The sequence below is a fragment of the Rhinolophus sinicus genome, chromosome 17 (assembly GCF_057876585.1).
Source record: "Rhinolophus sinicus isolate RSI-liver-muscle chromosome 17, RSI-T2T, whole genome shotgun sequence".
Taxonomy (NCBI): domain Eukaryota; kingdom Metazoa; phylum Chordata; class Mammalia; order Chiroptera; family Rhinolophidae; genus Rhinolophus; species Rhinolophus sinicus.
Window position 1 is genome coordinate 75,494,372 of NC_142517.1, and position 13,619 is coordinate 75,507,990.

At 33.8% G+C, this 13,619-nt stretch overlaps 1 protein-coding gene across 9 annotated transcripts in view; it reads left to right on the plus strand.

Moving 5' to 3' along the window:
* The window catches only part of CBLB (Cbl proto-oncogene B), a 211,509-nt gene that overhangs the window by 13,245 nt on the left and 184,645 nt on the right, over nt 1–13,619 (plus strand). For 5 of the 9 annotated variants that reach the window (XM_019742950.3, XM_019742954.3, XM_019742951.3 and 2 more), the window contains exon 3: nt 206–456. The exons of the other annotated variants lie outside the window; for them this stretch is intronic. In XM_019742950.3, the coding sequence (XP_019598509.1) occupies nt 206–456 (251 nt within the window). The remainder of the gene's footprint in view (nt 1–205; nt 457–13,619) is intronic. 9 annotated transcript variants of the gene reach the window in all.

A 13,619-nucleotide genomic window follows, 5' to 3' on the forward strand; every position in this document is an offset into this window, starting at 1 on the left:
GAGAAGAAAATAGGATTCTAATTGTGAAAATAGGATTCTAATTGTATTAAGATAGATGCAAATATTTGTCAATTCTGTGTTGACGTTAGTAAGTTTAAGATCCAAATTTATATTAGGCAAAGTGAAGAAATAGTACTGTTTCTCTGTTTTTCTATGAAAGTATTGTCATTCATATTAAATGTTTTATTTTTGTCTTTGGTTTTAGGTCAGACTGTGCCAAAATCCCAAACTTCAGTTGAAAAATAGCCCACCATATATACTTGATATTTTACCTGATACATATCAGCATTTGAGACTTATATTGAGTAAATATGATGACAACCAGAAACTTGCCCAACTCAGTGAGAATGAATATTTTAAAATCTACATTGATAGTCTAATGAAAAAGTCAAAACGGGCAATAAGACTCTTTAAAGAAGGCAAGGAGAGGATGTATGAAGAGCAGTCACAGGACAGGTAAGAATATTGCAGACTTTATTTTTCTTAGGGTCATTTTGCTTTTTGCTTCATGGGCAGCATAAATGTCACCATGTGTTTGGGGGGAAATGTCATTTCATATGTGTATTCACTTTTCACATTATTTAAACCTTACAGTTTTACATAAATTTATGATAATATCTCGTTCATGAGATAGTGTTCCTATTTTTTTAATAGACATGTTTTAGAGCAGTTTTGGATTTACAGAAAAATAACTCAGAAAGCACAGAGTTCCCATATGCAGTTATTTCTGTTATTAATATCTTGTATAGTGTGGTGCACTTGTTACAACTGATGAACCAATATTGATACAGAATTATTAACTAAAGTTCATAGTTTATATTAGGGTTCACTCTGTGTTGCCCAGTTCCACGGGCTTTGACATTGTATAATGTCATGTATCTACTATCACAGTATCATATAGAATAGTGTCACTGCTCAAAAAGGCCCTGTGCTCCTCTCTATGGTTTTGCCTTCTTCAGAAAGTCGTAGTTGAAATCATACCGTATGTAACATTTTCAGACTGGCTTCCTTCACTTAACAATATGCATTTAAGGTTTCCCCTGTCTTTTCATAGTTTGATGGCGCATTTATTTTTATCACTGAATAATACTGAATTACATGGGTGTGCCATAGTGTGTTCAGCCATGCACCTATTGACGGACATCTTGGTTGCTTCCAGTTTTTGGCAATTATTGATAAAGCTGCTGTAAATAATTCACATGCAAGTTTTTGTGTGGGCATAAATTTTTAGTAGCTTGTCGGAGTAAATACTTGGGAGCATGATTGCTTGATCTTTTGGTGAGCCTATGTTTAGCTTTGTAAGAAACCACCAAACTGTCTTCCAAAGTGGCTTTACTGTTTTACATTCCCACCGACAATGAATGAGAGTTCCTGTTACTCTGTATCCATGAGCATTTGATATTGGAGACAGTGTCTTTAACACACAGTCTTAATTGAATGTGTGGGTATGATAGGTGTGGGTGGGAGATCTAGCTTCGATTCCCATACTTAATAAAGTAAGAAACTAGACTGGGTGGCAAAGACTGAAGTGACCTCAACTGACTGACTCCTTATTTTATAGCCAGAATTCTTGACTTAGAATCTTCTCATTAAAGTTTGTTGTTTGGCTATTCCGGTGTTAATTTTTATGATCTATCTTAAACCCAATAAAGAAAATAACAGTGTTTGTCATTTCTGAAATGTTTTAAATATATATAGAATATTCACTGACAGTGATAACCTATTTAGATTTCCAAACTGAAAACAAATACAGTATTAATTTAAATATGTATCTTAACATAGTTAAGTTGACTTTCTGTTTAAGTCATTGAACCTATCTGGATTTTAGTTTCCTTACATATAGGAGAACCTCTATGAAACCTCTAATATTTCAGATTGGGAAATACTAGCCTAATGAAATACAGGATTATATAAGACAAAATTCAGTTATCTAGGTGTGTAGATTATGAAGTTGTAAATACCAGCCAGATAACTCAGAGTAAGTAAAACCATCAGATTCTAACATAGAAAAACCCTCTGCCAAATGTAAAATGGCATAAATATTTACTTATTTATAATTTCCTCTCTAAATTAGCGATGAACCCAAACATAATCATAGGAGTCTAACTACTTATGTAACTGTGGGCTCATCACTTAATATTCTTGGACCACAGTTGACACATCTTATAGGTGGCGAATCTTCCAATTGCCTTTTAGCTGTAAAGCTCTAAGACTCTCCAGGACTACTAAGGGGGGATTGCCACAAAGAGCTAGAAGTAAGGTAGAAACATATAGTGATTGTTTCTTTTTATAGACCTTTCAGGAATAGCCAGTGTTACTGTTGTTTCTCCGAAAATAAGACCTAGCTGGACAATCAGCTCTAATGAGTCTTTTGGAGCAAAAATTAATATAAGATCAGGTATAATATAATATGTAATATAATAAAGTCTTATATAATATAAGACCCGGTCTTATGTAAGAGCGGGTTTTATATTAATTTTTGCTCCAAGAGATGCATTTGAGCTGATTGTCCGGCTAGGTCTCATTTTCGAGGAAACAGGGTATGGGAAGTCAGATGTTTATGTTTAAAACCATATTTTCACTTTGCTGTTCTTCCATCAATCTAATAAAACTAAGTTGTTTTAGAAATACCTTTATAATTCTTATTTAGGTTTAGTAGCCCTGAAATTCTTCCTGATCCAGCAAAGTAATCCATTATACTTTACATTTTAGGGTATCAGGGCAGTGAGAAGGTGTGTAACTTCTAGGTCTAGGAATGGGAATTGGTACAATGTTTTAATTGGATGTAGTAATATATGATGTTGTAAACTTGTATCCCACTTTTACATCATTGGTAACTTCAAACATTTTCTAATTCATTAGATGTCTTATAACAACCATTTCATTTGTAAATTTTGATATTTTGGGCTTTTCTGTGGGAGCATATTCTGGCGGAATCTCTGTAAATTTTGGTTGTGTGTAGATTTCCACAGATGATGATAGATTTCGTGATCACATTGAGACAACTCTAAATTCTGTGTTTTAAGGTGTCCAAGAAAATTTTGTCACTCTCCTAAATTCAACCCTAAGACAAAGTTTATTAGTTTCTATGCTGGTATAGCATATTCCTAATTGGATTTTACTGTCATCTGTGTCCTATTTTCTGATACTGTTCTGTGGCCAGCTGTGTTTATGCAAAACTGACATTTGATAAATATCTAATCATAATTCATAATGTACCATTATTATTGGTACACCGTAACAAGGACATAGATTTTTGGTTTATGTTTCTTTTGGTAGTAATAATTTTTTACACATTCACTTCCAGCTTCCCTTAAGATTCCAAATGCAAACTGAGGCTAAAGTGTGCTCTTGTACGTGGAGCTCTTGGGCATTTTGTTCTGTAAAATAGAAAAGAAATTTCTTAGAATTTTCTCATGGTTGTTAGGCAGCAGAGTATTCTGTTTAGTAGAATGACTTACCTAACATGAAAGACAAACTAATTATTGGGAATATTATAAATTCTCTGAACAATCTTTTTTTATTCTGCAAGTAATGTCACGAAGGACATTGGTATTCAGCTAAAAATGAAGGACAGTAATAGTAAAAATAGTAATTTGAAGTTAATTGACTAAACCAGTCAGTAATGCCTCTAGTGAGTTGGTGCTTTATTGAAGAACGTTGTGCTGGATGAGTACTTGAATCAAAATGTTTATTTTAGTGCTCCTGGTATTCAAAAATAAACTTCTTTGTGGATTTGCTTTACATGTAAGGGCAAATGGGAAAAATTCAGGTATCCATTTTAAACTAGCTATGTTTTAATTGCTAACATAGAAGTAGCTTGAGTTTTTAAAGCAGTTTCACATAGTGATAACTATAAAAACATAGAAATATAAATATAGCAAGTGGCACACAATGTATTTCTTGTGTAGAAGGCGAGAAGTAAAAATTATAGATGAATTTATTTACTATTGAAATAGGTAATGAGGGCACACAATGCTAGCCTCTTGCTTTGAGAATGGGTGGAATGATTTCTGGTAGAGGCAGGCTGAGTGCCTTCTTGACTTTAACAGTAAACCTCTTCCTTCTCTAGTATCATTTTTCCCCAAGTTTTTTTTTTTTTTTTTTTTAATTTTTTCTGTTTTTTCCTTTTACAAACAATTGAACCTCACACTGAGTTGGTGCTTCTCCAGCTGAGTGTCCAAACCATTCTGTGGTGGTATTTCTGGGAAGAGTAATTCAGTGATTTTTTTTGGCACACACATGGTTTTTGTGCGTATGTGTGGAGTGGGGGTTGGGAATGTTGTAGAGAAGGTAGAATTTATAGTAGTTTCAGGCACAAAGAGGAAAAACTTTATATCATATTGCTTAAAGTTTTAGTGGCAAAAAAAAAGTGGGTGTGAGGGCAGTTATAGCTGACAAATGTTAACACCGAAGGAGGTGCCTTTCTTCAGTGGTTTGCTGGCAGTTTCATCCGTTAACCATTTTAATAGTAACATTTACTCTTTCATATAACATGTTATGTATTAATCACTGGCTCTGCAAATCCTAGTGTTGGACAATGATTTTAAGAACACACTGAGGAGATGGCCTAATGATATTCGGATTTTCCGTATTTTAGAACTGCTTCAGTGAACCAGAGTGCTACAACACATTTTTTTCCCCTCCCACACTCTGGTTTACAACCACTGAAACAAAACCAAAAGTCAACTGAGGTGGAAAATAGTTCTGCATTTGATAACCTACTGTGAAGAAAATAAAGGCTTTTAAAATATTTGTGCCAGAGAGTAATACATAAATGTTGTGTTGTTATTAATGTCATTTCAAAGACCTGGACCATTTCTTATGCACGTGTGTTGTAGAAACAAATCATAGTTTGCATAGCTTGTATAATAATATTCATTCCAATTAAGATTTTTTTTTTTGAAAAAAGGTATTTTGGCATCAAATTAGTTCTAGGAGATGCTAGCCTTTATTTAAAATCTTTCAGGAAAAAAGTCTTTTTTCTCCGTTGACCATTTGGCTGAAAAAAGAAAAATGTGTATAACCTGTTACATTAATGAAGTTTCATGAGATAGTGTTCAAGAACATTTTGGAACTGATATATTAAAGATACATGGTTAAGTTAAAAAGTGAATCGAAGACATTAGCTACAACAATAACAATAAAAGCAACAACAAAACACAAAGCTGCAGACAAACCCACTTTCTTTCTTTTTACCACTGTATGACAACATTACTTTGGCCAAAGAATAATGTTGCATTAATGTAAATGTTTAAATTTGTATAAACACAAAGTGTTGATTACACGGTCATTGAAGTAGTTTTAAAATTTCTTACGGGTTTTCAGTTTAGCCACATAAAGAGGTTCGCCGGTTTGCACAATTTGGGCTTTATGTAATGGTTTTAATTGTTACTGGACCTCACAGGTTAATGGCCTTGTTTATAATCTCACTTAATTCCACATTTTCTCATAGGCAGCTCTGTGCACTGTGAGAAGGAAATGAGGAAAGAGTGGCTGTTGAATTGAAGGCAGGAATCTCAGGGTTTGATCCTATTTCTGCTCCAAGTGTTTTTTGTAAGCTTGGTTGATTTCCTGACTCCGATCTATGTTTTTTAGCCTTTAAGTTCTTTTCTGGATAGTCACAATATTTTTTGGCTCAGGTATTTCAACATCATAGAAGATGTAGTTTGTTTCAGACTAAGGCTGCTGTTAATACATTAGTTTGTTAAATTTTCAAATTCAGTAGTAGTTTATAGTAGAAATTTTGTTTTTGTTATTATGGTAATCATTTACAGGAGAATTATGTCTTTTATAAATAATTTGTGCACTGTTGAATGAATTCCATTTATTCTATGAAATATCTATTATTTAATGATGCATGAGAGGAAATGCTTTATATTCATTTTAAGAATAATGTACATTTAAAAAATTAACCCAGTCTATTTCTCTTTTTTTATTTACAAATTGTGAAAATTGCAGTTCTTTTGCATTTCATGACGACAAGAGACAAGTTACAAGTGGAAAAATATGATTTCTAAATAAATCAAAATAGGTTACTGATCTTTTTTGAATCTAAATATTTTAATATAAACACGTACAGTTGCTGTTTTTCTATATTTGTGTGTATTCTAGGTATATATTTTCCTTTTCAGTGGAAGTCTAAAGGAATTAAAATATTAGTTTTTGGTATTTTAAAATGATAATATAAAACTTGAGTTCAGAGGATAAATAGTAGTCAATCCTTTTAAAGTAGAAGTATGTCAGCCATGTACGAAATGGAATTTTCTTTAGAAACCTTGAACATCTTCCTGAAATTGACTATAAGTGAATAAAAAGTTTATTAAGTCTTGATAAGAATGCTTTCATTCATATTTCAAACATCTGGGAGATGTGAAAGTACTTTTTTAAAGTTTGGAAATGAAGGGGCTTAGTTCTTTAACACTATGAAAATAAGAGGCCACAAGAAAGTTATTTAGACAAATGTTTTCAAGTTAAACAAAGAGAGTCTGTTAGAGTGGGCAGGTGAGAACTTGCAGAATCTTTGACTGTTAAGGCCTTTATGGCTAACTAGTCCATGCTGCTTTGCTAACCAGATACAGAATGATTTTCTTGTTGATTTTCATGCAAGTGAAAAGTGAATGGGGGTTTTCCCCAGCAGTTTCCTTTTGGGGCATAGTGTCAAAATACAAAAGAGATCAAATTATTCAGATATAACTTAAAACTAAAGCCACTGTTTTTAAATAAAATGTTCACATTTAACCTCTTGTTATTTATTTTACTTACTTTTGTTTCAGCCCTGTCTTCATACCATTCAGCCCCAAACTCTTTGTTTATTAGTTGTTAAAAGTTTTATTGCAACTTATTTAATTTCCTTCCAAGTCAAATAATATATTATAAACACATGATATTGGATTTTATTTTAAAATTGGAGAATTCTTTTTCTTGCAGTTTAGTTTATCAAATGTTTATAAATTCCTGAGAGTGATCACCACTGTATTATAAGACAGTAAGCCAACTCACAAGACTCAAGTGAACTTGGCGTTATGGTTGAATACCTTTTATGTTTTCAGTCTTAAGGCAGCTTATTAAAATTGATGTTTTCCTTTCAGTAAATATCTGATGACATTCAAATTTGATAATTAAAATCCAGAAGCACTTAAGAAAGAATGCCTGTTTTTAGTTTCATAATAACAATACTCCCACAAAGAAGGTTGATAAATGATGTCTTTCAAGTGGCAGATTTGTTATTTAGTTAAAGAAAGCTCCTTTGGCAGTTTTTTACAAAACCAAATTAAAGTCTGTTTATAAAACAGACAGGCTGCAGTGATAATCCTATAGCCTGAGGAATGCTTGAAAATCTAGCCCTAGAAGCATCTTTTTCTTTTTAGCCATTTAACAAAGAAGTGGAATTTCCAGGAATCCAAACAGATTAGCATCCTGCAGAAATTGGGTAGGTCATAAAAATGTATTCACATCTGTTTTGAAATAATGGCTTCAGAAATAGTTTTCTAAGCCCATTTTTAATATTAATCTTGGGTCTCTTTCAACTCATTGCTAGAGCATGCATTCTTGCTTGAGTTTGCATTTATACACATATAGTTTGCAGGATAAATGTAGGAGATCATTACAAAAGGTTCACACTTACAGATTCAAATAATAAAGAGAGATTGAGGTTGCCTGTCTTGTTTAGTTGAACCATTAAGGAACGGATTAAACTGAAAGATAATTTAGATTTATTATTGAATTGTGTTACTTTGAATATCTGATCACGTGAACATGTACTCACAGAATTGTGGCTGCATTAGTTTCCTAGGTCTGTAGTAACAAAGTACGTACCACAAACGAGTGGCTTAAACAACAATAAGTTGATTCTCTCACAGTTCTGGATTCTAGAAGTCTGAAATCAAGGTGTCTGCATGGCTCTGCTTCTTCCAAACCCTTTGGGGCAGGATGCTTCCAAGACTCTTTTAGCTTATGGTAGCCCCAGGCATCCTTGGCTTGTGGCAGCATAACTTCAGTCTCTGTCTTCCTCTGGTGTTCTCCTCTATGTGGGTGAGTCAAAATTTCTCCCTTCTTACAAGAAGAGCAGCCATATTGGATCAGGGCCTGGGCTAATGACCCTATCTTAACTTTCTTGTATCTACTGAGACACTATTTCTAAATAAGTTCATATTCACAGGTAGGGTTGAGATTAGAATTTCAACATATCTTTTTAGGGGACACAATTCAACCTCTAACAGTGACAAATAAGGCAGTGTAAAACTTAAACTAAGAAGAAGAAAATTGAAACTCACTGGAGTATGTTTAAGAAAGTGTGAAAACTTTGTTAGATAATGCCAAACAAAATTGCTTAAAATTATTTTTTTGAATGACCTGTAGCTCAATATGTTTGTAGTTTTGTTTTCAGGTTTATAATAAAAACCATGGTGAATTAATTTATTGATTAATTTTTAAGCATATATTGAAAAGCATGGTGAATTTAACTTTCATCAATAATAAAAGTTTCATATACATTGACGTAAGAGAATTTATAATTACCTTGTTATAATGTAACATTCTTACTGATTTTAATGTATAAAATGCCACCTCTCTTTAGAAATTATTAATATTATAACTATGTATATTTAATTGAAAGTTATATTAATAGCCCTGATTATCCTTGATTAAGAATTCCTTTTTATTCTTTTATTTTGTGATAAACTCTGGAAGTTTAAAATAGTAAATTATGACTTACATTATTAAATCTGTTTACAAAATTTTCTGTGTTGCAAATAAAGGAGGTGGGAGGTGTTTTCTGTGTTGGTGGCATGGAGAAGGGTACATTTCACATTCACTTTGAGTCTCTAATACTAAGATAGAAAGTATTATAAGTATGATTTTCAATTAAGATTTCAGTGAATCAATTCAAGGATTTTAGCTTAAACAAAAGTAAATAATTGTTTCTCAAAATGGAATGTTAATTGGGTTAAACCAGGGGTCAGCAAACTGTACAGAACTAGATAGTAAATATTTTAGACTCTGTCAGATGGTCTCTGGCAACTACTCAACTTTACTTTTATAGTAGGAAAGCAGGCATAGACAATATGTAAATGAATTGGAATGGCTGTGTTTTAATAAAACTTTATTTACAAAAACATGGTAGACTAAACTTGGCATCTGGGCCATAGTTTGCCAACTCTTGGCATAAAGTATTAATACAAATTTTGGATGATAAAATTTTAAAAGTGTTTTCTCAACATAGACTGAGTAAATAAGTTGCATCAATTAGGAATGTGTTTGGCTAAAAGTAACAATACCTGACCCATAGTAGTTTACCTATATCTCTCCACATGCTGTCAAGACACCCACGTTTTTTCTGGCTTTATAATATTGCTTAGTATTAGGGTTTGCCTTTATTCTAGTCACCTTGTGGTTGTAGAATTCCTGCTGGAGCTGCATAGTTTTTAAGGCTACGAGACTTGAGGAAAGAAGGGCAGCACCACCTATGCCGGTCCTCTTTCTATCATTGATCAAAAGAATGTCCTGGAACCTTTCCACTCAACTTGCTCTCTCCAGCACATTTCTCTTAGGTCTTCTTAGGCCTGAAAAAAATGTGACATCTAGAACGATAGTGAAAACTTTTTCGTGTACATTTTTTTCTGTTCTTGATGCCTTTCTAGGAAAAAATAAATAAATATAAAGGAAGGAACAAATATACTAGGACAGTTTCATCTCAAACTCATTATCTTTTAAAAGAGAAAACAATTGTTTTCTTTCTTCTTGAGTATTACCTCATTCTCTAAAACATTTGAGTACTGTTAACTTCTGTTTAGAACCAAATAATTGAAAGCAAATAATGAGTTTGTGAGGAAGATTGAAATTAACTTGTTTCCCCCAAAATAAGACCTAACTGGACATGACCTCTAATGCGTCTTTTAGAGCAAAAATCAATATAAGACCGGATATTATATTATATAATATATTATATCTTATAGTAAAGTAAGACCGGGTCTTATATTAATTTTTGCTCCAAAAGATACATTAGAGCTGATTGTCCGACTAGGTCTTATTTTGGGGGAAACACAGTATGTTTTATAAGAATTATATCATTATCTTTGTTATCAATGTCTATACCTCAGATGCGAGGTAAATATTCCAACACCATTTTCTGTCTAGAGAAGCTAAATTAAGTGGCGCTTACATGACTTGACAGGAATTGTATATATATGTGTGGCGTATTTCTAAATGAGGTCTCATTACCAGTTGGCATGTGGGAGCTGCAGCTGTTGGCATCTGAAGGATATCAGTATTGTAAACCTTTATTTCAGCTTTGTTTCAGGCGGACTCATTTGAACAATTAGTACGTTTTATACTTGTGAAAATGAGGTGTTGTCTCATCTTTATTAAACCAGTGTTAATATTGTATGTCAAATGGTCAGTAAATGCAACTTTTTTTTAAACACGATAGCTTATATTCATTAAAGTCAACACTGTTTATTTAAAGCTTCATCTCTGAAGCATGCCTTTTTGTGTGTGTGTTTCTGTGTATGTGTGTGTGTGTGTGAAATGTTGCCTGTGATTTTTTAAGCTTTTAATTTCTTTAGATGAACATTGTTGTTTTTTTCCTTTGAGGAAATAGGAAAGATTACGTAAGTATTTTTTTTCTGAAATATATTAACGAAAATAAAATGTTAGCTTATTTTGCATATGCTACAAACATTCAGTTTTTGTTCTAAAAGTTTTTATGGGACATATTGATTTTCCTATGATTGTAACAACATGTGGGAACTGTCAAGTTTATTTTTTTCCAGAAATTTCAGAAAACTTTAATTTGACCAAAGATCTCCATTTTGGTCAGCCAGAGCTCTTTTGTCTGAGTCAAATAAGTTTGCATAGATTCAAGTCCTAAGAAACAGCAAATTCTTCTGACCAATTTTTTTGTGAATGTTTTTTACTGTACAATTTTGATTTTAGTTTTGTTCTCCCCACAGTTGGATATGTAAAAATTATGTTTTTGTAAAGCAACCAAAGTCTTGAAGTTGCTAGTTTATCACAGTACTTTTTGCCCACTTTATTAATATTTTGTAAACTACAGCCTGTGGGCCAGACCCAGCCTGCGCTTCTTTCTGTAAATAAAATGTCAGTGGCACATGTACATTCTACCTACAGTGACAGAAGTGAGCTGTTGCCATGAGACTGTATGGTCACAAAACTGAAAATATTTACTCTCTGGGCCTTTATTGAAAAGGCTTACTGACCACTGCACTATTGACATACTCTTCTACAGCAGACATAGAAGCTTGGCATTTAGAAACTTCATCATTTTCTTTCTCTTGATTTTCTTTTCTCCCCTATTTCTACCACTACTGTTTTATGAGTGACTGACCATTGTGATAGTCTAAGGGCAATAAAATGTTAATGGCAGGTAGTCAGTGATTGAGAACCAAAGCCCTGTTAGACCCCCATTTCCTATTTTATGTCAGTATTCTTATGTATATGATAATTTTAAAATGCAATAAATTTAAACTTTTTTGTAGCTTTTTTTTTTTGAGTGTGTTTTTTGTTGTTTTTGTTTTAACACAAGGTAGGTCACTAGTGTCTTTGGCAGTCGTGTAGTCTAGTGGCTTTCCTACACAGTCCATGCACAGCTGATGCGTTCTAATCCTCTGGAATGATTGAGTCCAGATCCCAGACTTCCTGTAATACCTCTGTCTTGACCAGTTGGGCTCTGAGTATCCACATTTGTTAAAAGTGCTCTAGGTATTTCTGATGACCTGCCTGCTCTTAGAATCCCCAAGTCAGATGTTTTTTTATATATACATTTATCAGGGATTATTGAGATGGGACAGATGGGATTAGAATCCTGGATCTGTTCAGAACTCTTTTCACTTTACTAAGCTTCCTTTGTCATCATTGTGGGGATCCATTCCCAGTTGTAAGTTAAAGGATCCCCATAAAGATAAATTTCTGTAAGGCCGTTGGAGGAATGTTGTTGGCACAAGAAGGATTGAAATCCTTTTTATATTATTTTCAGATTGGCCTAATCACTACCTTAGACTTTAATTTTGCGCGCTAGCCTATTTTATGCTGCCATTTCCCCTTCCTCTTCCTATGCCCCTTCTGTTCATGTAGATCCTTACTGAGTTAAAGATCCTACTCTGCCCCCGACCCCATCTTTTTTCAGCATTTTCTGATCACTCTTTCCCAAACAGCTGTTTTTCCTCTGAGCATAGCATTTATCAAGGCCTTTCATATGGCACTTAACTATATACTGTCAACTATTGCTGTCTTTTAAAAATGGTGGAGAGATAGGTCATCTTAAATGTCTGTCTCATCATAACTTCTTTAAAGGCAAAAGTCACTTTTTCTCCTTTGCAACTAACTCCCACAGTATCCAGAGCAGTGCTCCATAGTTGGCAAACATTCATAAAATATATGATTATTTCTCTAGAGTTACTGTAGGATTATTCAAAAATCCTGATTTATTCATGGATTATGTTATTCTGGGGCCTGGAAACAGGAGGCAGGAAAGTGTCCGGTGAAGTGTCCAAAGAGACTACCTTTTAAGAATTTGTAGATAAACTCTGAATATTAGCTTCTTCAGATTTGGCAATGAGTGCCATTGAGTTTGGGAGGAAAAAATGCCCATAAGCGTAGTAATACCGTTATTTATTATAGAGTAATTATACTTTAAAGTAGTTCTTAATTCTGCGTGTATACAAAATGTCCTTACCATAGTGACACATTTGGATAAAGCTGGTGAGGTTACTACGGTGTGGAAGCACCTCTTTAATGGAATGTCCTTGTAATTACCCTCAGCATCTGTAAAATAACCCCCTGAATAACTTAGAGCTTCACCATTCTGCCTGCTCCCACAAACTACATGTGGCCATGAGCATGTCTCAAGGCTTTCCCACTGACTTAGTTCTCCTTCTGAGCTCTTAACGAGTGTTCTCACTTCCTCTTATTCTTATTTTAACATTTCTTCAAAGACTGTTTTTGTTTCTGTGCTATGTTGTATTGATGACTCTGAATACACAGGACTTTTCAGCAACTGGGGAATCCTCCAAAACTGTATGCTTTCGACATGAATAGTGCAGTTTCATTTGGCATATATTATTGACAGAGGTGCTTCATCCTTTTTATAGCTTGCTGTGCAGCAGATGGTCGTTATATCATTTGCAACTCTTCAGGGAGTGCATAAATACATGGGCACACAAAATGGCTTATTGCAATCCTCTTGTGTTCTTGCTGATGGGGGTTCCCTGATACAGATGAGGATTTTCAAACTTGCAAATTAGTTTCCAGATTTTAGCTAAGATGTTTTTGTATTTATGCATTTACTCAACTGCCATCTCTTTTTCTTGAAAGAAATTTGGACCATTGGATCTAGTATTCTTGCCATATATGCTGCTTGCTTGCTCTCTCTCTCTCTCTCTCTCTCTCTCTCTCTCTTCAGGCACATACCAGCTCTAAGGGACATCAGACATTCAGAATATGTAGACAGGGCTTTTAAAGAAAGGAATTGCTGTTCTCTTGTATCAACCATGCAGACTTAGAAACAGACTTTAAAGGAAAACAGAGGCCTGTGTGTTCTCACTGTGTATTATTGTTGCGCCCCCTCACATAGCTGTAAGGATTTGTCAGCAGTTTGTTTT